The 27,489-nt window shown below is 37.8% G+C and overlaps 1 protein-coding gene across 7 annotated transcripts in view; it reads right to left on the bottom strand.

The window, feature by feature from the left end:
• The window catches only part of phf21ab (PHD finger protein 21Ab), a 45,799-nt gene that overhangs the window by 16,915 nt on the left and 1,395 nt on the right, over positions 1 to 27,489 (bottom strand). For all 7 annotated transcript variants that reach the window (XM_050073811.1, XM_050073809.1, XM_050073810.1 and 4 more), the window contains exons 2-8: positions 19,727 to 19,766; positions 18,343 to 18,394; positions 17,557 to 17,646; positions 14,811 to 14,843; positions 14,541 to 14,606; positions 3,312 to 3,464; positions 950 to 1,186 (exon numbers count right to left, since the gene is read on the bottom strand). In XM_050073811.1, the coding sequence (XP_049929768.1) occupies positions 950 to 1,186; positions 3,312 to 3,464; positions 14,541 to 14,606; positions 14,811 to 14,843; positions 17,557 to 17,646; positions 18,343 to 18,384 (621 nt within the window). In that variant the 5' untranslated portion in view covers positions 18,385 to 18,394; positions 19,727 to 19,766. The remainder of the gene's footprint in view (positions 1 to 949; positions 1,187 to 3,311; positions 3,465 to 14,540; positions 14,607 to 14,810; positions 14,844 to 17,556; positions 17,647 to 18,342; positions 18,395 to 19,726; positions 19,767 to 27,489) is intronic.

Raw genomic sequence — 27,489 nt, 5'->3', positions numbered from 1 at the left:
ATAATGTGTATGTTTTTATGTATTGTTTGCTGTTTCCACTAAGGACCACTATGGAAATAAGTGTTTTTAGGAATGCTTTTAGGTGCTATCCTCCTCCTTTGTGTATTTACACTCTGCTGCGAATGGCAGCGTGACGAGGTGCTGAGTGTCCATTCTGAGCTGAGTAGGACATGCTTGGCGTTTATTTTCTGGTTGTCGCAAGCTGAAAAATGTTCAAGTTTGGTTAACACCCTGCATTTGATACTGTCGCTTTTTACCCAGACGTCTGATCACAGTGGAGGAGGGGCAGGACAGATAGCCTACCACAAAGACAAACCTGCACATCTTACATGTACAAAAGCTGCACAACAGCAACAGAGGAGCAATCTGTTAACATACTGTAAGCTATATATTAATATATGTTTCCCCACCCACAAAATCTCATGAATCTTGGACCGGTACTTTGTGTTTGGAATTTCAATGACATTGGTATTAACTGGAGTCCAAGTCTAATCAGCTCTGTTACGCAATTCACAAAGAGTCCGTCATCACCAATCTTTCGTCTCTGTCACAAGGAAGTGTGGATATATTTTGCTGTGACCACACACTTTCATACGCAGGACGTTGTTGTTACAAGACACCAGCCTTCAACCTGTACCCTACCAGTCCTCCTCTGTTTCACATGAGCACGTGGCTACATGAGATAAACTGGATCCACATGACTGTTTGATTGGTCACTGAAGTGTTACTGGTGCCGTCAGTTTGGCCACCACACACACCACAGCCTGCTCGATCACCAGCCATGAGATTAAAGAAACATCCGTCACTGAGAGCAGGGAAACTTTTCAACACTCTAAACCCCCTGAAGGCAGTTTAAAAACCCACAGCTCTACACATGACAACACATACTGTATAGTAAGTCACATTACAGAGGGGGGCAGCGACAGCAACGTGGAACTGAGGATCTTACCACCATGGCGTTCTTGGATACCAGTCGCACGGGCTCCGAGCTCTGATTGGTCAGCTTGCTGGCCACCTGCAGGTTGATGGGGGCGTTCTGCGAGTCGGGTTTGGTGATAGCTGTGGTTACCATAGCGACAGTGGGCGGGCGTTGTGGCAGGACAGAGCCGGGCAGGGCAGGCGTGGCGGCAGCTTTCAGCACCAGAGGTAGAGTCTTCGTGGTGAGGACCGGCGTGACTGTCAGGGTCTGTTGAGACAAAGCAAAGGAGCACGCCCTGATTCTCTCGTCCTGAGGTTTATACAGCAGTGGTTCCCAACTGGTGGGTCGTGGGAAAAAAGTTTGACGCGAGTCCATTCTGAATGGACCGCAAGTGACTCGCAAATGTGTCAAGTTTGTAAAAAACACACTTTATTTTTAAGTACAGTGAATTTCCTGCACAGAGATTTTATTTTGAAGTGCCCTTTCCTGCTGTAAAGTGAGTGACTAACGGACAGCTACTTGACAGAGACAGCAAACTAGCTCGACGACGTGTCCAAACACAAGTATGACAATGAATGAATTAAACTGTGTAGATGTTGACCTAATGACTAAGGAGAAATCTGGACCCTGTGTCTGGACCAGTTGGGAACCACTGCTCTACAATATTCACCAAGTGAGTCTGTGATTAACCAATTTCATGCCATATGATAAATATGGCTACAGTGGCTAAAAAGACATAAGACTAATAATGTTATTTCTTTTCACTTCAATTTCAGCAATGTATACTGATGATTTATTTAATCTGTTCGCACCATTAATCCTTAAAGAAATGTCTGAGTAAAAGCTTCAGTAAAAGGCGAATTGGGTGCCGACTAATTAAAAGCAACCAACTATGTACACAGTGAGCCCAGCCGGCAGAATTGTGTAGCATAACTGCTAAAAAACACAAGTTTTAGAGGCCACATGATACTTAAATAATATTTAACTTAAACTTATAATGTGTGTGTGAGGTCTCTCAATCAAAACAGTTACAAAAGCCAGAGCAATACTGTCATTTTCAGTCAGTTTCTCCCAGTAAGAATTCCTTCAGTGTTCATTGTTCAGTGTTCAGGAGTTTTTACAGGGAGCCGAATTATCCACAGAGGTCTCCTCTTCTCCAACACAAACAGACTTAATGATTTTAACCAGTAAAAACACTTAAAAAGGCAAATTCCCTTTAAAAATCAGTGTTTTGCTGATGCAGTTTGGCACAGCAGGGGCTGGAGCTGAGCTACTGCTAACATTTGCTCAGCTTGTCTCTCCAGATATATGCTGACTAAAATCCTTCATCCAGTTAAAATGTATACTTAAAAACCACCAAGATCTAAAACGGGAATCATAAAAATGCGGCTTAAAATTGGATAAAAAGTCCATCTATGGCAGTTCCTACAGACAACCACAACCCTAATGCACGCACAAAAGGGGAAGGGATGCCACTGACAGGTGATAGGGACGAAATGACAGGGATTGTGTCGTTGATTAAAGTGACAGATTTTTCTGGGTTAGAACCTTGTTGGAAACACACAACTCAACAGAATATATGACACTGATCTAGTTGTTTTTAGACATATTAATCCAGAAACGTTACATATAATATCCAGGCTCGGACCAAATACTCAAGTATCTGTTACAGATAATGTGCTTTTCACGAGTACGAGTATCATCCAAGTAAAATGTGTCAATATCCGAACTTGTGATGAAGGAAAAACCTCATTTAGGTAGCTGTGTTCAGTCTCTTACTCCTGCATTAAAATGATCTCAAGCTCAATTCTGGAGCGGTTCTGGAAATAGTGACATTTGATGTTTAAATGAGCAGGAAATATCTGATAATAAAACACACCTGACATCAGAAGTTAAGTGTTATTGGTAGAACGTGCTGTGATTTGAGGCTACATTGTGTTTTAATGTACTTATTACTTATGAACAGCGGGGGCAACTGGCTCCAGGTAAGTAGATTTAAAAAACATTTACTTCCTTTGTGCTGTCACTCACAGTACTGTGTCTGAGTAAGTTAAGTAAGTTAGCTCGCCTCTTCTTGCTGTATTTCTCTCTCTTCTGCAGGTTCTTTGAGTCTTTTCATATCTAAAGAAACATTCCTTTCTCATAAACAATTCATGGCATAAAACGGACCGAAGCCTTTCCACTGAATGTAAATCACAAGCTATGAAGTATTTAATGAAGTTCACTGCAGCGTGATATAAATCTACTTAATTACATTCAAAGAGTGAAAATTGTTTTATATGGAAAGTCACGCCGATGCTTTGATTCATTGAGCTGTCTAATTTCTTTAGTTCTTGAATACATTGTGTGTGTGTGTGTGTGTGTGTGTGTGTGTGTGTGTGTGTGTTCCTACCTGCTGCAGTCCTCCAGGTATCTGCTGGCTCTGCAGCAGGTTGGCCGGCTTGATGTCGCCACCTACTGGAGGAGTTTGGACGTGCAGCTGCAGCTTGGCCTCTGGCTCCTGTTTCACCAACAGCTCCTTCCTCAGCTGCTCCACTACCTTTTTCTGAAGGAGGAGAGGAGGAGGAGGAGTAAAGGAGGAGAGGAGAGGAGAGGAGAGGAGAGGAGAGGAGAGGAGAGGAGAGGAGAGGAGAGGAGGTTAAATGACGAATAAATATTGATTGATTACAGCAGCAGATTTCTGCAGAAGAAACTGCTTTGAATCACTTTGTCATAATTTCAAACTTGTGTCATCTCTCATCCACTTTGGAAAATAGTTTCTGGGATCACTGCTCTCTTCATCTCTTCACTGACTCTGACCTTTGACCTCCAACTGCTTTAGTTCCAGCAAAAAAAAGTAGATCAAAAGTACAAAACAGAGGACGAACAGTATCACAGCTGGTTGAATATCACAAAGTTTCCCTGCTTCCCTTCACTGGTTCCTGTACAGCAGGGTCGGTCTTTGTTTCACTGTTATAATCATTAAAAAGCAAAAGCAGCATGTGTATACATTCAGTAGGCTATATCTTCAGTAGCTAGCTAGCTAACCCTACACTTTTCAGGGTTTGATTTTGGTTTTGGAACAGGGAAGAAACGTATATCTTTTTCCAACCTCTCCAGGTAACGAGTATCATTAATACACGACGTGCCCCAGGCACAACATTTAGCTCCTAATCCACAAAACCAGCCTGAAAATGAACGAAATCTAAACGATTGCATTAGAGTCAATGGAGCACAGCTGTCCCTGCTCCGAGCTGGCCTGATGCTATACTAAAGCCCTTTTCAAATAGGAATTTGCAAAATTGCAGGAAAGCCCAATCAGTCTTTTTTCAGCATTGGCGGTATAAAAACAAAATATCAGTCTTTTTTCAGCATTGGCGGTATAAAAACAAAATCGGGGAGTGCAGCAAAATGCCACCTGCTTACTTTTGTTCATACAGAATGCGCCTTTTTCGGGGCAATGGGGGGCGTGAGCAAGTAACAAAACGTGTAGCTCAGCCGTGTGACGTAAACAGTGACGTGGGAGGGAAGCCGTGGCTGGTCAGTCCTTCAGCAATTCTCTCGAAAGTCGGCCCGTTCTTCACCGTCCCCGTCATCTGATGGTTATTGACCTCTTCATTTGCGAGGGCAATTCCTTGTCTCGCCAGTTGCTCATCTTTTCAGGTTTGTGTTTCCCTCTTGCTACTAGCTGCTCGCTAATTCCTGCTATCAGCTGTTTCCTGTTTATCCACCGCCGGTGGGTTGTACGTACAGCGTCATCAACAGCTCCTCCCACAAGTCTTCAACAGCCCCTCCCATTGCGGAAAGCCGCCAAGGTCTGTTTAAACTAAAAGGGTTCCGCCAATATGACTACCCTACGAAGCGGAAAATTGGGCACCGCAGATCAACTTGTAAATTTGGCTCTGTGTGTCTAAACTCTTGCAGCTAGCCGGCAAAACGGCCCAACATTCGCCGAAAATCTGGCAGTGTAAAAGGGGCTTGAGATTGGTCAATCTGCATCCTGGGGCGGAACTTAGCATATGTGGCCGAATGTGGCCACCGAGAGAAAAAGTGCCGTGCCCAGTGTCTTTTTTCAGAGCGCACCTTCTTTTTGTGTAGCTGCTCCAAACATTTCCAGTTGAAAAAGTTTTCAGAAAGGCGCTGGTGACGTGACTGCTGCTTCTTTTGCTAGGCTACTGTATCCTGTCTCAACAAAGACAGAAGGCTAATTTCTTGGGAGCAAATCAGCCAACAGACACTGGATTGTCCGCTTAGTAAATTCGTTATTGACTGTTGGTCAGTCCTCGATTAATGTAGCATTTTGTGAGCTGCCTAGCTAATGTTAGCATCAAAATATTGTTGTCACATAAGCATACTCATGTGGAGCATGCCAGGCCCTTTGGCCAAAAACATGTGTTTGAAGGGTCACAGTGACCTTGACCTTTGACCACCAAAATCCAATAAGTCCAGGTGGACGTCTGTACCAAATTTGAGGAAACTCCCTCAAGGCGTTCTTGAGATATCGTGTTCACGAGGATGGGATCAACAGACAACCCCACAGCTTTCGCCCACGCCCAGAGGCATAAAAGCAAAGAGTAACTCTACTAATAAACAACTTTATAAGCTGATATATTAAAATCTATTTATTCACAGTTAAACCATCTCTCAATACTGTCTGACTTCCTGTGTCTCTCAGCTCCGAGCCCACTGGTTCCTACTGAAGATCTCCAAAAACACAAATCTGTAGTTTCATCAGTAATTTATCTAACAAACAGGAGGAAATAGTGACTTTGCTGGGGACTATTTTCAGCAACGGATTCATCCACATTTGGTGCTCTAGTGAGTATTAGTGTCAGCAGGACGGTGTATAAAATAAACTACAATGTGTGTTTAAGTTAATGAGGCAGCAACAGTGAAGCTCACTGATGCGTTTTTAACAACAAAGTAGGAAGAAGATCTGTATCAGGCTGCAGACACACACTGCACCTGTTAGCAGATATATTCTCTGTTGGTTTGAGTCTGAACATGAAGACTTGTTGACAAGAAGAAAAATACCAGCAGACTGATTCGTTACACTTCATTTTTCTAAGTTGCTCTGCGCGTCCTTGTCTGAGTGGAATAATTGTGTTTTCATTGATCGCGGCAGGTCAGATTAGAGGCAAAACTCTTTGTGCCGCAGCACTCAGTCCAGTCTGTGATGCTACTACATGAATGCATTCCCACACACTGCAGCACTGACAGATCTATATGTTGACGGCTTGCATGATGAGAGCAGCTGCGTCAGCCATTTTGAAAAGACAAACATAAAGTTAAAGAGGAGGCAGCTCAAGCGTCTGATTACAAACACACAGTCGGAGATGCTCATCAGGGATTCTTCTGAAAAGGTCAATAATAATCAATAATTGTTGCAGCTGGAACACTCGGCCCTGCTGCAATCACCACTCCTTTGTGATTGGCTCTTACTGGAACTCATTATGAGACTGTAGAGATTCTTAATTGATTGAACCTCTAAAAACTTGTCTCTGTTCATCAATATTACATATTAAGAAGGTTTTTTTTCTCACATAGGAAAACCCCTTCATGCTTGAGATGCAACTCTAAACCTTTATCTTATTTAACATGTGCAGATCTATGAAAATCTACCAGCTACTGCCACACCAAATTCTCTTCTCTAATTTAACACTTTAGAGTTAACTTTCCAAATAATTACCAGTCCACATTCCACATGAACCACTCTTCACATTGGCCTAAGTTTTATCCACAGCACAGCATTTATTCAATAAGAAAACATGTCACTTTTAAAGCTGGTTCACCTGTTACTCCCTTTATTTCCTTCTTCCAAAACAGTGATGAAGAGCATCAGGAGTTGAGTTTGATTAAAACAAAATTATGACTGGCATGGTAACTGCATGTCAAATTCATCAGAGTGCACATGGCCTCCTAAGTTACCTTATGACTGGTTTCTGACAAGCAATTTAGCATTTAAAGGTCCAGTGTACGATTTAGAGGGATATATAGATAGATATGGAATATAATATATTAAGCATGTTTTCTTTAGTGTATAATCACCTGAAAATAAGAATCTTTGTATTTTCGTTACCTTAGAACGTGCTGTTTATATTGACAACATTCGTGTTTCACATCAGCCACCACATTCAGCAGCCCCTTGCGATGAGGGCATCGGAAAAACACTGATTTTTTTTTAACAGGAAACTGCTTTATTCAGTGTTTTTACCGGTTTAAATCACCTGGTATCTTAATTTGGAGAGGAAGAGACCTCTACAGATCATTCGGCCCCCACTAAAAACCTCCTGAACTATGAACACTGAAGGAATTCTAACCAGGAGAAGTTTCAGCTGGTTGCAATCTGCAGTCCTCACCACTAGCTGCCACTAAATCCCCCTAAATCTAACACACTAAAACCTTTAAAGGCTATTTAGTGAATGGAGTCCGGTGCAGCGCTCACTCTAGATAAAACACAACGAAACTACATTACATAATTTCCAGCAAATTTTAAAAAGAACAATGAAGGCACAACAGCATCAGTGACCCGTCTTAGTTAAAAACACAAAAACACAGAATCTGTTACTCATGTTAGTGTATCATTCACGACAGAGCCTGTTTGTAACCAGCAGCATACAGACAACATCATCTTCACTCCACCTGTTCAACTTATTTAAACAGTTTAGAAAACAGACTCTTGCCTACAGGACAACAACAACAACAAATCATAACAGCAAACACAGGTATGTCAAAATGCAATGCATAATAGAATGCATTAAAAAGGCAGCATCATTTAATCTAGAATTTGTTTGTTAAATGAAGCAGCTGCTTTATGCCACGACGACCACTTCCTTTATTCTCAGTTTAAAATCATTTAAAGAGATACGAGTTTCAGGTTTGACCTGCAGGTGATTCCAGGACCAGGGAAGGTAGTAAAAGAGGCTGAGTGCTGGTAAAAGGCACTTTAAACTGAAGCCATTTAAGTGAGCTGAGATTATGACTGCTTTCATAAGATATATATAAGAAGAAACAGCAGCACAGGACACACTGTAATGTACAGTACAGAAGAAGAAGGTCACACAGACAATCAGCGCGCGCACACACACACACACACACACACACACAAAGCTGAATCAAAAGATAAAGCCCATCTGTTGCTTAGCAACACTCAACTCTGAAGCAGCAACTTAATGCAGCGACACACAGTCATAAAGCAGAGAATCCAGACTGAGAAGAGCCCCGGGTCCCTTCAGAGAGCAGTTTGACCTGCAGTTAATAATGTGCACAACTTTATCTGCAGCTGAGGGACGTTTCATCACACAGGATTAGACTGCTCTTATCAACCACTCTTTAAAGGATCAGTTCACACAAATCGCACAAAAGAACACACAGTTTCTGTTTAACCTCTGGTGGTATCGAGCCGCGCAGACAGTTAAAGTTTGTAAAGAGAGTCACCCTCCGAGACTCAGACACAGTTCAGAACAATCAGCAGGACTTTGTTTCTGTGATAATCCTGCTGGCACCAGTTTGCACCAGAAACTCATTTTAAAAAGGTTAAACTCTGTGAAAAGCGTTCACGGTGAGGTCTGTGGATTATTAGGGGTTAGCAGGAAATATTTCCAGACAGAAACATTTTTTGTTTCAAATGTCATTTTATTTTTCAGTGCTGTGAGCACCGCAAGCAGCATTTTATTCACCTCTATTGTAGTGTGGCGGAGGCAGATATTTCAACTGGGGTTAACAAAAACCAAAGTCTCTGCAGTACAAGATACCACACGACAAAAGAGGATATGCATATTTTGTGATTTTGGTTAACTAACCCTTTAATATAAGTTTCCCCTTCCATACAGTTAGAGCAGATTTTCCACTTAGTGTACCCATGGATGTACAGACAAGTTCTGCAGCCTCTTTGATTTCTAAGTAGATTCATGGACATTTAATCTGTATGGACATCGGAGATAACGATATCCTTGGTAAAAGGAAGTCGCACTTAATCCAAAAGTACGTGTTTCATGTCTGTGTGTTCACGTTTGACTGATTTATAACTCAGAGAAGACGTTTATTTTCAGCGCAAAGCAAAACAATCAGTCTTTAAGTGTTTGAAAGTATCTTCTGCTGTATTACTGCATGCACCTGTTCCTTTCACCTTCCTACAGCAGCGCCTCACAGTTACAGTTTGTTAGAGAAGGTTCGTGTAGGCCTACAGGATGTCTACATGTATCAGATACATAATTTAATGCTTTTTAACATCTTCAGATGAATTTTAACCAAATTTAAAAGTGATTTTTGGACAAATGATCTCTTTCTTATTCAAGTATTGTAGGGAAGTATAATGGTCCCATGCAGAGGGAGGGTTTATGTAGTAATACGGTTATTAGAGTGAGTTAGGTATCCCACATCACTGGTTCCCAACTGGTGGGTCCATTCTGAATAGACAGCAAATGTCAAGTCTGTAAGAAACACACTTTATTTTAGAGTACAGTTTATTTCTAGCACAGAGCTTTTATTTTGAAGTGCCGCTTCCTGCTGTAGGGTGAGTGACTAATGGACAGCTACTCCACAAAGACAGCAAAGTAGCTCAATGACATGGCCAAAAGCAGGTACGATTCTGAACTGTGTGGATCTTCAACTAATGACTAAGGAGAAAAAAAGTTAATAACTTACAAATTATGGCGATAATGGTGTTTAACTTTTGATCTGCAGCACAAGCAGACAGATGCGCGACTGAGAACAGCATGTGTCACTGACACTGGACTCAGAGCGCAGCGGACCAGTGGAAAATGTCACCATCAGCATAGTCTGAGTGGGTGGAAGTTCGCTGCATAGATCAGCCTCTCATTGGGCGGAACGAGCCACCCGCTGAAGTCCCGCCCTACCACCTCCGGTTGCAGTTTTCAACACATCCTTTACTAACTTTTGCTGTGTTTGATCTTGCGGGGATGTAGCCATTTTTCTGCCATGGTTCGCGTCCTGTAGGCGATATTTTTGTGGGCGTGTTACACCAAAACCTGTTTCCCCCCGGCAATATTTTTGCAAGCGCACCGTTGCTGTGGCACCGCCCAGAACGATTGTGATTGGTTGAAAGAAAAACAAGCAGCCGGGGCGTTTTTTTTTCTCCAATCTTAAAGTGAGAGTCGGCCCAGCCAGACCTTTCTTTTCTTGAGAAAGGTCTGGTGAGCGAGACTACCATCAGCATATTATTTTATATCAATAAAATTTATTTTATCATTATTTTGAGTCACATTGTTGAAAGAATTTAGTTGTCTGTGTTCAAGCAGGATAATAGGCCTCCATTCATTGCACGTCAGGCTTTCTATTTCCTTGTCAGAGATGGTGTTGCATTCAAGGTCCCCCAAAAAAAGCGGGAGAAAAAAAAGGCTGAATATTCAAACTTTTTTTTTCACAATCAAATCCCGTGCCATCGAATGAAGCTTCGAGGCTCCGAATTTTTTGGCTCAGCCCTAATTTAATTAAAACTTAAATTCAGACATTTTAAGGCTTTTTAAGGACCTGCAGACACCCTGCATGTATTCGTGTTGAACTGTCATGCAACTGGGGTCACAGTCCGGAGCACGCAGCCTCACGTGGAATACAAAGTATGTAGACTGATGCACAAATGTGAAACTACAGTTAACACGTGTGAGTTCCACCATTAGACTTTAATTTTTCAATGATGCTGCTGGATCTGGAGTGAATGGCTGTCAAACATCCAACTTAAAACTAACCACCACAATGAGGCGGCTGTAGCTGGCTTGACCGCAGTGTTTCGGACTGGACAAGAGTGTGGTACAAGAGATTGAGGCGCGCTTGCTATGCCTATCGTCCGTGCGTGGACCCTCATGGATGCGAATTTGTAAATCCTAGGATAGCGAAGGAATGTCCTGTTTTACTTTGCCTGACTGGCTAACCCTGACAATCTCACTCTAATCCCAACTAATCCCACTCCTCTTGCCTAAACCTTACCCATCAAACCCACAAAGGCCACAAGTACTAGCCAATCATAGGGGGAGTAGGGTGGGTCATTCCTTCGCTATCCCAGCAATTGCAAATTTGCCTCGTGGACATGTGTGGATGACGACATTTACGTCACATGGGCCAAAAGGAAACCTCGCAGACAAGTTAACTGCAAGACAAGGACGGTGTGTCGACGTCGCTCCACTGTTGTAGGGGATGTGAATAGAAACACATCAAACATGCTAACACACATTCAGCATCTTCACCCAGATGTGACGACCACCAGGATGAAAACAACTTGTATTTAGTATTTTCAGTTTAATATCATAAGAGATGCTTTTCAGTTTTATAGTCTGTTGTGACCTGTTGCCTTTTGGGAAGGTGTTTGTTCAGAGTTCGTACAGTCTAGTGTTTGAAATGTACCTTATTGTTATCATGAGAATACTTTACAGAAATGTTCCCTCAGTCCTCAGCAGTCTGTCTCTGTTCTACTGTCTGATCTAAATACACGAAAGCTAACAGATCCTGATGAGAGTCATCTAACTGTGACTCCTGTGTACCCGTACACCTACACAGTCCACATTTAAATCTGGAAACAGTTGCTCTTTGATTTAAAGCAACAGATTAATAGAGGCTGGTATTCTGGGGCTGTGAGGTAAAAACACACACAGACTGAGAAACAGGTTTTTACAAGCAGACTAATTCCTCAGCTGGAAGAGTTTTAGTTTAACAGTCTGCAGGTATTTATCCAGTTGAAACTTGTCCTCGGAGCAAAACCTCCTGGGTCTCATTTACATTTGCAAACAGCACAGAGTATTTCACCTGCTTCACCTCTGTACAGTCTGTGCAGCTACAACCTGCTGCAGCCTCACAGGAAACAGAGAACTAATTGGATGAGGATGGTTTGGTGAGTCCGCTGAAGGATGGACCTAGTGTGCAGCCAGGAGGACTTGTTTTACATTAGTTAACACAATCACGTGAACAGCAGTTTGCTGGTTTGACTGTGATTTGGGGCGAGTGTTTGGTTCTGGGAGATGTTTGTTTCCAGGAGTAGAAGAAGCCCATTACAAGTGACGAGATTTGAGGGTACAAAGGGTCGAGTATTTTGGGACTTGTGGTCAAATGTCACCTGATTACAGTACAGATTATTTTTTACTCTCAGATATTAAGCTGCTGTGTCGAGACATTTATTTAGAGAAATGTTAGGTGTTGTAGTCCTTTAAGTGTTTAGTCCTAAATCTGATGCAAACCTCTATAACTTTATGTTCATATAATTCTGTATATGTCAGTGAAATAAACATTAGAGCTGCAGACAGAAGTAAAAGTGACTGTTCCTCATTTCTCTTCACTCCCTCACGGTGATAGAAGCATCCATCCATTAACATTACTCTCCTGCTTGCATTCATTAGCATGTGAACATCCTCAGACAGTCGGAGCACTGTGTGTGTGTGTGTGTGTGTGTGTGTGTGCGTGAGTGTGTGTGTGTGTCATTTGGTGTTGAGACAGTGTTGCAGAGACTGTCTGAAAACACCTTGAATTGTTATGTAAGCAGTCGCTGAGCACAAAAACAAACCAGGCTTTCTATTTTTACTGGTTATCTGTGTAATGTATGCTCGGCTAATTTAAAAACATTTCCAGATGCGAGCGGACATCTCAAAAAGGCACTAATTCTTATTCTGCTACTACTTCTACCCTGATGTGGAAAATGCACCAACAAAGTGTTTTACAGCAGGACATTTGAAACAAACAGCAAAATATAGAGAGAGGGGATAAAAATAGGAAGCCTGCTGAAAACAACAACAGCAAAAGATTCAAAGAGTGAAAAATCAAAAGAGGTTTTAGATGAGAGGTAAAAGATGTTCATGTGGTTGGTAGGTAAAGTCTGACACCAAACACAAACTAACTGGTCAGCTCAGTGCTTCTTCAACACGCCTACAAAGAGTTACAAAACAACCACAAAAAGACACAAATGAGATGCATCACGACTACAAAGAGATGCAACACAACATCAAAGATACACAACATAACTACATGCAGTGCGACTACAAAGTTAGCAACACGACTACAGAGAGATGCATCACAACTACAAAGTTACACAACACATCTACAAAGAGACGCAACATCACCGCAAAGATATGCAACACAACCACAAAAAAACAAAAGAGAGGCAACATGACTAAAAAGGTACAAAACATGACTACAAAAAGACGCAACATGACTACAAAGTGACACAACATAACAAAGATACAAAACATTTCTATAGGCAGAAGTTAGCAACACGAGAAGAGGGACGCAACATGACTGCAAGTAGATGTAAAAGAGATGCATCACGACTACAGAGGAAGACTACACAACTACAAAGAGATGCGACACGACCACAAAAAGACATAAGAGACACATCACGACTACAAAGAGATGCAACATGAGCACAAAGATATCCAACCTGACCACAAAGGCACTTAACATGACGACAAAAAGATGCAACATGACCACCAAAGAGATGCAAAATGCCTACATAAAGACACAAAAGAGATGCAAAACAGCCACAAAAAGATGCAAAAGAGACACAAAACAACCCGAGATGCAACATGACTACAAAGATACAGAAAAATTCATAAAAAGATGCAAAAGTGACACATTATGACTAAAAAGAGACACAATGTGACCACAAAAAGATGCATTTGAGAGACAAAAAACCCAGGGACGCAACACAGCCACAAAGAAATACAAATCAACCACAAAAAGACACAAAAGAGACACATCGTAACTAGAAAGAGATGCAACGCAACCACAGCGTTAAAAAAGACTATAAAGAGATGCAAAAATGACCAAAGATACACATTACTACCCAAAGTTTTCTTCTTTAACAGACCTTTCCTACAATTACGAGACATATATTATTCTCTCCTTCACCCAGCTCACCTGCAGAGCAGCTGCTCCACACAACACTCATCTGTCATGAACGACAGGTAAACATGAGTCTCAGGTTTTAGTTTTATTTTGTCTCTGTTTATCAGCTGTGATGTAAAACATCAGAAATTAAAATCCTCTCTCCTGATTGGCTGCTGACAGCTCCGTCAGCCAGACAGCAGCGGAGCAGTTTGTCCCAGCGTCTGGTTCAGAAGTCGTTCAGTCGACTTCACTAACATTCAGCAGCAGAGCTGAGAGAACAGAAACCTGTCTCTCTGCTCTCTGTTCACAGTTCATTCATTTACAGACTCAGTTAAAGCTCACAGCCTGTCATGCTGCTGTCCTGCGTTACTCTGGATACCATGACGCAGCAAAACACATTAAAAAAGAATCGGCCTGAATCACTGATAATTCGGGGGGCAGTCCCACAGTTAACCTCTTGATTTGAAACTTCAGAGGGGGGTTTTCTTCTCCATCACTCACATTGAAATGGATTTAAGAAGTGATGTCTTTATGGTACGTTTGGACAGAAGGAATAATTTTAGCAACCAATATTTAATGTACCATTTCAATGTGCAGATGTGCATGTGAGAATTGTTTTAAAATTGACTTAAAAAAAAAATCTGAACGTGCCCTTTAAACCAGCCATTCCCTCATTTTATTTTCTTACCTCCTGCAAACAGAAATCTGCTGAGCACCTCATTAACAGTAACACACTGTAAACCAGCTGTGTGTGTGTGTGTGTGTGTGTGTGTGTGTGTATGTGTGTGTATAAATATTTATACATATGACGTACCTGCTTCTCACTGAGCGCTGTGATCTTGGCTTGAAGTTCGTGGAGCTGCTTCTTCAGATCTGCGTTCTGAAAACAGGAGTGAGTTAGTCGCTGCCAAACAAAACTCATGTAAAACTTTGAAAGCAGATTCTTCTTCATGTATCAAACAGTCTGCAGAGATAACAAACACGACCCTTTGATGTAGAACTCACTGCGGCGTGTTTGTGAGACAGTTAATCTGTGAATAAAGTCAATGAGTCACATAAACATGTGGCGGGTGGGTGGGTTTACCTGAGGGTCCTGCTTCATCTGGGCAACCAGTTTCTGCAGAAGAAGACAGGAGACAGTCAGAAAATATTCAAATCACAGCAACACCTGCTGGTCACAGCGAGGAACTACAACCAGAGGCCTGCACTCAACACAAGAACTGGGTTGCATTTCTGTCATAACAATAATAGTGACAGCTCATTTCTTTTGTTTGTTTTGTTCTGTTTTATATGTACTCCTTTATATTTTTTTGTTTGATGGGACTACCTCTGTTTTGAGTCATGCCTTCACACCAATAAAATAAATAAATTAAAAAAATATTAAATTAAAATAACATCTTCTAATGGACATCAACTTGTGTACATATGGTAATTATTTGAAACTAGCAAATTAATATTTTTGAAGCTTGATAAATACATGACAGAATGTGTTGCAAGAAAATTTAATAAGAGAAATAATGTAGGTGTTACATCACAACAGAATCTCCAGTATTAAAGCCCTGACGTATTATATTATATAAATATTACTTTCTCAGTCTGCTTCTCAGTATGATCGATTGGATCTTACAGGAACACTTTTTGTATTTTTAGAGATTTCTTCTGTTTTGTTGAGTTATTCTCACTGATTGGAAGGCAACGCAAGTTCATTTATATAGAACATTTCAGCAGCAGGAGAATTTAAAGTGCTTCACATAAAATTTTACAAAGAAACTCTATAAAAGGACGTTTAAATACAATTAAATAAAGAGCAAGAGGACAGAAAATAAAACAAGCTAAAAAACAATAAGAAAATATAAGAGTTAAAGTAACAGTGCAGCATAATAAATGAATAATTTGATGTACTAAAAGGCAGAGGCAAACAGAAAACTAGTAGTGAATTATATTTTCATACACTGCTCAGATGTTTCAGAGTGCAGCTGCATGGTCTACAGGTATATGGTGAAGGTTTAAAGGATTTAAAAACAAAGGTGAAAGTTAAGAAACAACTACATCTCACACTGTGTTATCCAGGGTTTGTTCAAAGTTTAAGGTCACTGTGACCTTTGTGTCCAAATGGACATTTGTGCCAAATTTAAAGAAATTCCCTGAGGGCGTTCTTGAGATATCTCATTCACAAGAATGGGACGCACAGGCGGATGGACAACCCGAAAACACAATTCCTCTGGCTAAGGCTATCGACAGCACAGAGGCATAAAAAAAATCTTACATCAGTTTAGGCTCTCAAAGTTCTGATCACTAAGTGCCTTTTTGTGGAGCCAGTGTAAGATTGAGAGCCACAAAGAAATGTTTCGAGACATACTCACACTTCACTAAAACTCTGACAGCCATGTGTCACCCCTATTTATATATTAATTACTGCTCTGGAACAAGAGGTTTGGTTTGGAAGCATTTTATCAAAATCAAATCCTCACAGAATCTTACTTTGAACTTTTAAACATCTATAAGTGACTAAAGGTTAAAATAACTTAGAGATATCTGATCAGATTTTGTTTTCTGAGAAGCAGAAACTGTGACGTTCTTATTGTTTCTGTCCTGTTAATGATCCAAGCAGAGGAACATATAAACTAAAGACAAAGTTCATTTGCATTCTTTGTCGGGTTTTAAAATGGAAACATGCACTCAGCCATTAGCAAAAAGCAGTGACGTTGGTTTTAACAGTAACTAAAAGGGGTAGCTCAGGTTTTTTGAAGCAGGGGTTGTATGAGGTACTTCTCCACAGTCAGTGTAGTATTTTCACAGCTGTATGTTGCGGGGGACTGAAGCTGTTACATCGCTTTCTTCAAAGCCAGACCTCTTTGACAAAACAGTAATTTTACCTCACAGAACACAGGAGCTGCTGGTCTACCACTGCCTCGATCTATTGGGTGTGGTTTTTTTGTGACTCTAGGATTTTAACGGTTAGAGGATTAGAGGAATATCACTAGTTTGGAAGATTGCTAACGCGCAGTGCCTTAAAGAAAGCTTGAGAAGAGTCACAGAGAGGCACATTGGGCAGATGAGGGAGTTATATGTAGTGACATCATCATGCAGACACCTGTCAGGTCATGTCGGATACGTTTTTAAAAGTGCTAGGGAAAATAACATTTTAACGCTGAAACACATGACCAAACTTATGACGATCGCTGCTGAGAAGCTACAGAACAATGTAAAAACTTAAAGAAGTAAATGACACGCTGAATAAACATCTTCAGCCTCCTGCTTAACAACATGAAGCTGATCAAAGTTTAACTGACGGAAGATCAGCTGATCATTTCTCCAGAGAGGAGTCACCAGTCTGTTGAATTACAACAGTTCTCAGTGCACTGTTGGTTGCTGTTGCAGTCGTCTTCTTCAACAGGAAGGGACCAAAAGATGGACAGCCTCAGTCAGAAATACTTACTTCCTGTTGGATTTAATAAAATCTTATCTGAAACATCCCTTCAGCCTGTTGTCTCCAATAATTGTTGTTTTCATTATTCTCTGCATGATAGAGTAGCTTATTAAAATGACATGGACCATCTGAGGTAATTATGATTATTCTGTGACCTCCATATGTTTACATTATTTTACACAGAACTTTAAACCGCAACTCTCTCGGTCAATGTGCTTTCCTTTACTTTTTTAATTATTTTCTTTCATAATCATCTTATTTAAACGTTCTTTGTCATGTGTTTTATCATATATATACTATAATATAGTAGAGTAATACTACTATTATACTGTAATACAAGTGTTGCTGGAGTTTGTGCCTCTTCAAACTGACCCGACTAACTAACACCAACACAGCGTACCTGATGGATCTGGATCTCCACCTTCAGGGCCTCCTGTAACGTCTGTAATTCCATCATGGATCCAGTCAGTCTGCCAGCCGATCGATCAGCCTGCATGCACACACACACACACACACACACACACAAAAATACAGACAGACAGACAGAAAAACACACACAGGGAGAAAGAGAAAAGGTCTAAACATCCAGTTCTATAGAAACCAGCAGCATCAGGGTTGGGGTCCCGGCTGTTGTCATAGCAACGGGAGGAAAAGCCATACAAGGACTTCCTGTGCGATGTTGACAACAATACTTTCCCGTCAAGGTCAAACAAGGTCACAGGAAGTCTGTTCAAACCATCACTGCATCGTACATCAGTAAAACTTGTGGTCTAAAATTAACACAACATGTGATTCTCCTCAAAATAATTACAGCTCATACAAGAGATTAATTATTGTAATTAATATCAGGGAAGTACGATAATATCAGCACGTCAACGGTATCGGCTGATATCAGCTTTGAAATGATGTAATGGAATCAGCCAACATGCTTTTTCTTTATTTGCTCCATGAATGAATAATACATACATTGAAAAGTATGTTATTTCATGTCTGTTTCATGTCACAATGTTAATTCCAGTCAAGAAGAGACCTGATTATTACTAAAATTAGGAAGAGAAAAAAGTGAATATATCAATATCGGTATCAGTTATCTGTCTAATGAGTTGTTCTATATCGGCATATCGGATACCGGCAAAAAATCCAATCTCATGCACCCCTAATTAACACTTAATAAACTGTTTTTTACCTTAACACCGTCTCCAGTAGGAAAACCATCCAACTGAAGCATTAAAGTGCCGCTGTGACCAAAAAACAAAAGACATTTAAATTCAATTTTTCTTCCTCAATTTAACTGAAACACAGAAACTTTCCATTATCATTAAATATGTCTGCACAAACATTATTAATATCATAAAGCTATAACAGATTGAGTGTCACTGTATTATCAAACTACACTGGCTGAAAATTTACTTTTCCACATTAGTATTAAACTGTATAAGATGACTATGATTTTATTAAACAGTTATCAAACTCTATCATGTTGTAAGTAACTTTACTCCCTTAATAAAACACACTAATTAAACTTTTTGAATTATAATGTTGGTGTTTAAACAAAGTTTAAATTTTAGAATATTGTATAAAAAATGTTGAAATTATAAAAAACATAACAAAAAAGTGACATTGAACAGGACAAACTACTTTAGCTAAAACGAAAATGTTTGTTTATCTCATAATAATTACTATAAAAGTAATTAGAACAGATTTACTTTATCACTTTATATAAGACCTTTATGTTTTTGCACTGTTTAAATGTTATGTGCAAAATCATCACTAAGTCAAATTCCTTGTAAACACAGAGTAACTTGGCAATAAAAAAAAAGTCTGATTCTGATTTATCATTGATCTTTTACATTACTTTACATTACACAGTGTTTATCTTTACTTTATTCTAAATATTAAAGTTTTAAGCTGCTTCATTGTTGTTCAATCACGTCTATATTACTGACTTAATGCAGCTTAAGTTTAACTTCACTTAATTTTTTAATTAAAACACATGCAACTGTGTCAGTAAAATAATATTATTATTGTAAGTTATTACATAGGGATTACGAGTAAGTATATGCCATTACTGTTCAATTACTTCATTAATACTGACTTTAGGTCACATGTATTTGTACTTAGTACATAAAGATAAAATATATATTATATTTAACTATCATTAATACCTGAAGTATGTATTTGTGTCTTTACTAACATGTGAATGTACCTGTAAAATCAAATGGGCTGAAAAAAAATCTTAACTTCATTATAGAGTATCTTAAATCTTATTAAACTGGAACAGGACGAAGTACATGTATACATAGAAAGTACTAAAAAAATAATAAAATGTAACTTTAAACTAAGAATATTTGACTCTGACTTCACTCTAAAAATAGATATGTAACTTTATTATTACATTTCAACAAAACAACCTGTGCCATTATTATTTTTAATTTAAAGCAGGTTTATTATCACTTTATTATTACTGAACTTAAACAGTTTAAATGTAACATTACTACATTATGAAATGAAAACAGGCTGATGTTAATCCACTTATTATTATTTTTAATTGATCATGTGACAGGACTCACCACCTGGCTGTGGGACTGGACTCCACCCCTCTGTGCTGCCCTGTAAAACACAACAAACACACCTCGTTACAGACTCAGCCTGTGATTTAAAACCAAAAACAAACTGAGTCGACTTTTAACATTGTAACTTTTTCACATTGAGTCTGACGCTGTACTAACATTAATAACACTTTCTCAATCAACACTTAAACTATTTAACTTAAGTTTTCTGTGTATGAAGTTCGATTTTATGATCCCTTATAAACTAAAACAGTACAAATTCTCTTACAAAAGTATGTTTCTATGTAAACTATGAGCTCAGACATACGTTTTTTAATTTAGTTTTACATTGTTTTCATGTGTGATTTTATTAAATGGGGTTTCCCCCGTTTTTCTAATCAGCGTTGCTTGACTTCTATGTGAACAATTATTTCCATGTTTATATAGACACATAAATTCAAACTTAAACACATCTCTTTCTTCTTGGTATGAAGAAATCATATTTATGCAAAAAAAACCACACATTTAAAATAGAGCTTTTATTTTAATTAATCTCTCGACAGATAATTCATCACTCTTTCCAGAAAAAACAGTTGCAGCTTTCAGCTTCTCAGATGTGAAAATGTGATGTTTTTCTTTGTCTTATAAGACAGAAAAACTAAATATCTTATATATATCTTATCTTATACATACAAAACAATCTCAGCAGATTAATGATGAAAATAATCATTATATGAACCCCTTATTCATATCCAGCTGTTCTCTCCACTGATGAACGTGTCACTTTTCTATAAATTCATGTCAGAATTCACATTGTTTCTCTCTATAAAGTCACTGTGTTACTTTTCAAATAAAATACTATTTTTTTCTGTTCAAACTGACTTCACACAGACGCTTTTATAAACCGACGATGTTCCTGTTTAAACAGACAGACTAGTTTTAATTTCTTTAAAGATAAATCCCACCCTGCTGTATTATTGCTGTACTTTCATTACCAATTCTTTTATTGAATTTTTCTGCGTGGGATCAATAAAGTTCATCTAATCCTACGCTTGAATCAACTCAACCAGAGACGGCGTGACTCAGTGATGATTCCTTTTTCTCTGCATCGACTTAGGACGAAGATCACTTCACTCTGAAGACACCTGGTGAGGCGTTTCAGTCTCATGTTTTAGAGGATGCACAAGAAGAAGTGCGGAGGTCACAGCTAAACTCTTACACCAGGGATCAGCGGTTAAAACACACATGTTCAGCCTTTTTGTTTTCAGCAGATTTAGTTTAAGTCATTTTATAAAGACCATCAAAGATAAAACCTGTCGCACAACTCTTCTCTGAGCCAATAAATGTGACCAATAAATCACACGCTACATACAAAGCATTGCAGTTATTTCTTACTTCATAAACAATGTTAACAAAATATAACAACGCTTTGTTGATGCTAAAATTGCTTTCAGATATCAATCATACTTTCACTCTGTTCTTCAGCACAGACATCTTTAATCTGAACCTATCAGTGGGTAAACATGTTAAATATCCATTTCTCAATATAAGTAAATGAGTTCTGTTTTCTCTCAGCCTCATTAGTCACACTCATATTTCAAAACAGATATCCAAAATCACTCCCATCGCTTTACATTTACTAACAACCTGAATGTTTAAGTTCATCTGTGTTTCAACTTTACACATCCAACTATGAGAACAAATATAATCCAGGAGACTCGACAGCAACGCCTTCAGGTCTGATTCCTCTCTGAAGTTGTGTTTTAAGTTATTTTAAGCAAAGTATTGACTTATTAATCAGTTTTGGGACTGTATCTGAGGGCAGAGGTCATTATTGTCATTAGTGGGCAAGATGCAGCAGCTTGTATCATTTACAGGTAGGTGATTAGATGAATATTTTGGCTATCAATGACTGGCTGAGTACATCACTGGCTGCTTTTTTGGGGCTAGTGTATCATTTTTATTTTGCTAATTTAATGGTGATGTCAGCCGGTTGGAAAATTTAAACTTAGCAGTGAGTGTCAATACTCATTTGGCAAAAAACAAACGGACAGACTTGTGAACATATTAACTGATTGGTTATCAATACATGATGAAAAAGTGTCCTGCTACGGTCAAATGATTATATTTATCTTTTAAGTTAAATAGACTTCACTTCAGCACCATGCTATGTTCAGATAACCTGCCTCTCTTCATGTGGCGGTATGATTATTATTGATATATTGAGTTAAATAATCATTGATTGGGATTTAAACAAGAGTATATTTGCAGTCTTATCTTTAGGGATGTGCCAATAAAGTTTTACCGAGTCTGATCGGATTTTTATATTTATTAACTGTTGATTAAATGTGTGTCTGACACATTAAAATAACAGCTGTAGATAATAAATCTGACACAGCAGATTTTTCATAAGCTACCTGACCCAAATACTGACAGTCCCGATTCAAAACTACAAACTTTATTGATCTGACATGCTGTATATCTGGAGGTGTAGAGTAACTAATTAAGAACATTTACTCAAGTACTGTTTCTTAGTCATACTTAAAAATAGTGGCACTTTGAGTATTTCTATTTTTACTCCACTTCAATATAATTGTTGGACTTTTTACTCTGATATTATTATTGGAAATATCAGTACATATTATTTCAGAGTATCATAAGTACACAACACTTGATCCCTTACCAAAGTTTAAACTACCAAACAGTACATGAAGTACTCAGAATTTACACTACCAAAGTAATGCTTCACAGTGAGTACTTTTACTTTTTTTATGCTTTCATGAGTAGATCTTACTATTTAAACTTGTTATTTATAGTGCAAGCTGTAAAAGTACACAAGTACTTAAAGCTTCGTGTAGTTATATAGTATCAGCAGTCAAAGCATACAAGTATTCTCAGCTTTGTCTATTTAATGTACAAGTAGTAAATGTACACAAATACTATCAGCATCATGTATTTAAACTATCAGTAGTAAAAGTACATAAGTATTCTCATCCTTATATAGTTAAAAAATCCGCAGTGAAAGTACTCAATCTGCAGCGTCAGTACAGAAGTTTATCAGCTTCATATAGTAAAAGTATTAGCAGTACAAGTACATAAGTATTCTCATACTTATGTAGTTAAAGCATCAGCTGTTTAAGTACGGACATATTATCAGCTCATGTAGTTAAAGTATTAGCAGTCAAAGTACTCAAGTATTCTAAGCTGTGTGTAGTTAAAGCACCAGCAGTAAGAGTACAAAAGTAGCATAAGCAAATGTACTTATAGTCACAGTGGTAAAAGTATAATTTAAGAGCTCACTGAACAAAAAAGGCTGGAAACAACTGATTATTTGAGAAAGAGAAAGAAAATTATATATTTTTTTTAAGTTTTTATATGTTTATTTTATGTCAAATCTGAAAAGTAACAATAAGTGTGGAGTAAAAAGTAAATATGATCACTGAGATGTAGTGAAGCAGAAGTATGAGGGAGCAGCAAATTAAAATACTGTAAAAGTACCTAAGGATGATACTTTTTACTGCACTTCATTTATCTGACAGCTTCAGTAACATTACAGATTCAGATTATCTATACAAAATATTATTACATGATAAATAATAATGTATTTTCATAGATAGATAGACTACCCAGCAGTTTATAAAGTTATTAAAATGAGCTCCACCTTTACCAGGTAAAACATTTACGTGATAAACACACTGATGCATCACTAATGAGAATACAATAATATCATATTTATATTATGCTGCATGAGTACTTTTACTTTTGGTACCTTATACATTATAAATTGATTCTAATACTTTTGTATGTTTACTTACTGTAGGTAAGAGTTTGAATACATGACTTTAACCTGTAACACAGTATTTCCTCACTGTGGTATTGTTACTTTTACCTGAGTAAATTGCCTGAGTAAGTCTTCCATCACTGTTTTCAGATTAAGATTTTAAATTTAAAAATCTATAAAAACTCCACAGTTTCTACTCGAGTAACTGTCTCAGTAGGTTAACTTTACAAACAAATACATTCAGATAACTAAATCAGTGGTGGAATGTAGAAAAGAAACAGCAGAAGTGAGATTAAATCAGCACTGTTACTGTATAAACCACTCTGAGATGTCACAAGAACAAACAGTGAAAGAGAGAGATAAATAAATACACAAAAGTACTGCACTAAAGTCCAATATTGGTGCGGTGGCATAGAAGTATAAAGTAGCAGAAAAAAACTGAAACACAGCACAAATACCTCAAAACTGTACTTTAGTACAGTACTTTAGAGAATGTACTTAGTTACAATCCATCACTCCTGAAAAGTAACAAGAAATGTAGAGTAAAAAGTATGAATGCCTCAAAATAATTACAGGGCTTACATCTAGTAAAATTACTATCTAAAAAGAAACTAGTAATTCCAGCTGTTAAATACATGTAGTTCAGTAAAGTACAACCTTTCACTGTGAAATGTAGCAAAGTAGAAGTATCAGAAGAAACAAGCATATAATGGAAATACTCAAGTCACATAAGTACATCAAAATGATACTAAGTTCAGGATTTGGGTAAAAGCACTTTCTGACTAAGAGAAAGAACGTACTTCCCAATTCAATGTAGTGGAGTAGAGGAAATAGAAGATACATTCCACCACTGCTGAAAATGGAAAGAATAAAGTTCAAGTACCTCAAAATAATACTTCAGTACAGAACTTGTGTGAAAGTACTTGAAAGTATTTCCCAATTAAATATAGTAGGGTAGAGGTATCAGTACACAGTAGTATTAAATAGAGATACTCAAATTAAGTACAAGTACCTCAAAATCATACTTAAGTACCCTACAGAGTAAATGTACATTCCACCACTGCTGAAAAGTACCAATAACTGTGTAGTATAAAGTACAACATGTTCACTGAGGCGTAGTGGAGTAGTGGAAAGAGTCAAGATAAGTAACTCAAAAGTGTACTTCAGTACAGAACTTGTGTAAAAGTATTTGGATGTATTTCCCAATTAAATATAGTAGGGGGCAGTATCAGAAAATAGTATCAAATAAAATATTTGAGTCATGTACAAGAACCTCAAAATTATGCTAAAGCATGGGCTTTGGGTAGAAGTACTTTCTAACTAAGCGAAAGAAAGTATTTCTCAATTAAATTAAGAAGAGTAGAGGTATCAGTATAGAGTAGTATTCAATGGAAATACTCGAGTTACATATAAGTACTTCAAAATGATACTTTAGCACAGACTTTGGGTAAAAGTACTTTCTGACTAAGAGAAATAAAGTATTTCCCAATTAAATGTAGTAGGGTAGAGGTATTAGAAGATACTATTTAAGAGAAATACTCAAGTTATGTACAAGACAGTACCTCAAAATGATACTAAAGTAACCCATAGAGTAAATGTATATTCACCACTGCTGAAAAGTACCAATAAATGTGAAGTGGAGTATAAGTATGAAGCAGCAGAAAATGGAAATAGTAAAGTTCAAGTACCTCAAAATGATACTTCAGCACAGGACTTGTGTGAAAGTACATGAAAATACTTCCCGATGAAAAGTAGTAGAGTAGAGGTGTTAAAAAATAGTATTAATAAGAACTACTTAAGTTGTGTACAAGTACCTCAAAATGACACTAAAGCACAGGATTTGGATAAAAGTACTTTCTGAGTAAGAGAAAGAAAAGTATTTCCTAATGAAATAGCAAGGTGATAGAAAACAATATTAAATAGAAATACTCAAGTTACGTACAAGTACCTCAAAATCAAACTTATGTACCCTACAGAGTAAATGTACATTCCACCACTGCTGAAAAGTACCAATAAATGTCAAGTATAAAGTACAACATGTTCAATGAGGTGTAGTGTAGTGGAGTAGAAGTATGAAGCAGCAGAAAATGGAAAGGGAAAAGTACAAGCACCTCAAAATCATACTTCAGTACAGGACTTGTGTAAAGGACTTAAAAGTATTTCCTGACTAAATATAGTAGGGTAGAGGTATCAGAAAGTAGTAAAATACTCCAATTACGTACAAGTACCTCACAATGATACCTAAGTACAGGATTTGGGTAAAAGTACTTGAAAGTATTTCCCAATTAAATATAGTAGGACAGAGGTATCAGTACAGAGTAGTATTCAGTAGAGATACTCAAGTCACATATAAGTACCTCAAAATGATACCTCAGTACAGGACTTGTATAAAAGTACTTTCTGACTAAGATAAAGAAAGTATTTCCCGATTAAATTTAGTTGAAGAATCAATGAAAAGTAGTATTAAATGAAATAGTACCTCAAAATGATACTTGAGTAGCCTACAGAGTAAGAGTACATTCCACCACTGCTGAAAATGGAAATAGTAAAGTTCAAGTACCTCAAAATAATACTTCAATACAGAACTTGTGTGAAAGTACTTGAAAGTATTTCCAAATTAAACATAGAAGGGTAGAGGTATCAGTACAGAGTAGTATTAAATAAAGATACTCAAGTTATGTACAAGTACCTCAAAATAATACTGAAGTACCCTACAGAGTAAATGTACATTCCACCACTGCTGAAAAGGAACAATAAATGTGTGGTAAAAAGTACAATATGTCAAAGTATGTAGCAGCAGAAAATGGAAAGAGTGAAGTACAAATACTTTAAAATGATACTTCAGTACAAGACTTGTACACTGAGGTGTAGTGGAACAGAAGTATGAAGCAGCAGAAAATGGAAAAAGTGAAGTACAAGTACCTCAAAATGATAACAAAGTACAGGATTTGAGCAAAACTTCATTCTGACTGAGAGAAAAAGAGTATTGCCCAATTAAATGTAGTAGGGTAGAGGTGTTAGAAAATAGTATCAAATACAAATATTCAAGTTATGTACAAGTACCTCAAAATGATGCTTAAGCACAGGATTGGGGATAAAATACTGACTCAAAGAAATAAAGTATTTCCCGATAAAATGTAGTAGAGCACAGGAAAAAAACATTAAATATAAACACTCAAGTTATGTACAAGTACCTCAAAATCATGCTAAAGTAGCCTACAGAGTAAATGTACATTCCACCACTGCTGAAAAGTACCACTAGTATAAAGTACAACATGTTCATCATGTTCATGTATGAAGCAGCAGAAAACGAAAAGGGTAAAGTACAAGTACTTCAAAATGATACTTCAGTACAGGACTTGTGTTTAAGTACTTGAAAGTATTTCCTCAATTGAATATAGTGGGGTAGAGGTATCAGAAAGTAGCATTAAATAAAAATATTCAAGTTATGTACAAGTACCTCAAAATGATGCCTAAGTACAGGCTTTGGATATAAGTACTTTCTGACTAAGAGAAATAAAGTATTTCTCAATTAAATTTAGATGAGGTATCAATAAAAAGTAGTACTAAATGGAAATACTCGAGTTACATATAAGTACCTCATAATTATACTTTAGCACAGGCTTTGGGTAAAAGTCCTTTCTGACTAAGAGAAAGCAAGTATTTCCAAATTAATTGTAGTAGGGTAGAGGTATAAGAAAGAAGTACTAAATATGAATACTTAAGTTATGTACAAGTACCTCAAAATCATACTTAAGCACAGGATTGGGGATAAAGTACTTTCTGACTCAGTGAAAGAAAGTAATTCCCAATAAAATGTAGAAGAGCACAGGTGTTAGAAAATAGTATTAAATATAAATACTCAAGTTATGTACAAGTACCTCAAAATCATAATTCAGTAGCCTACAGAGTAAATGTACATTCCACCACTGCTGAAAAGTAACAGTAAATGTGAAGTAAAAAGTACAACATGTAAAAGTATGAAGCAGCAGAAAATGGAGAG

Source organism: Epinephelus moara, chromosome 20, assembly GCF_006386435.1.
Source record: "Epinephelus moara isolate mb chromosome 20, YSFRI_EMoa_1.0, whole genome shotgun sequence".
In the NCBI taxonomy this organism is placed as follows: Eukaryota; Metazoa; Chordata; class Actinopteri; order Perciformes; family Serranidae; genus Epinephelus; species Epinephelus moara.
The sequence above is the reverse complement of the archived record's forward strand: the minus strand, read 5'-3'. Positions and strand labels throughout refer to the sequence as shown.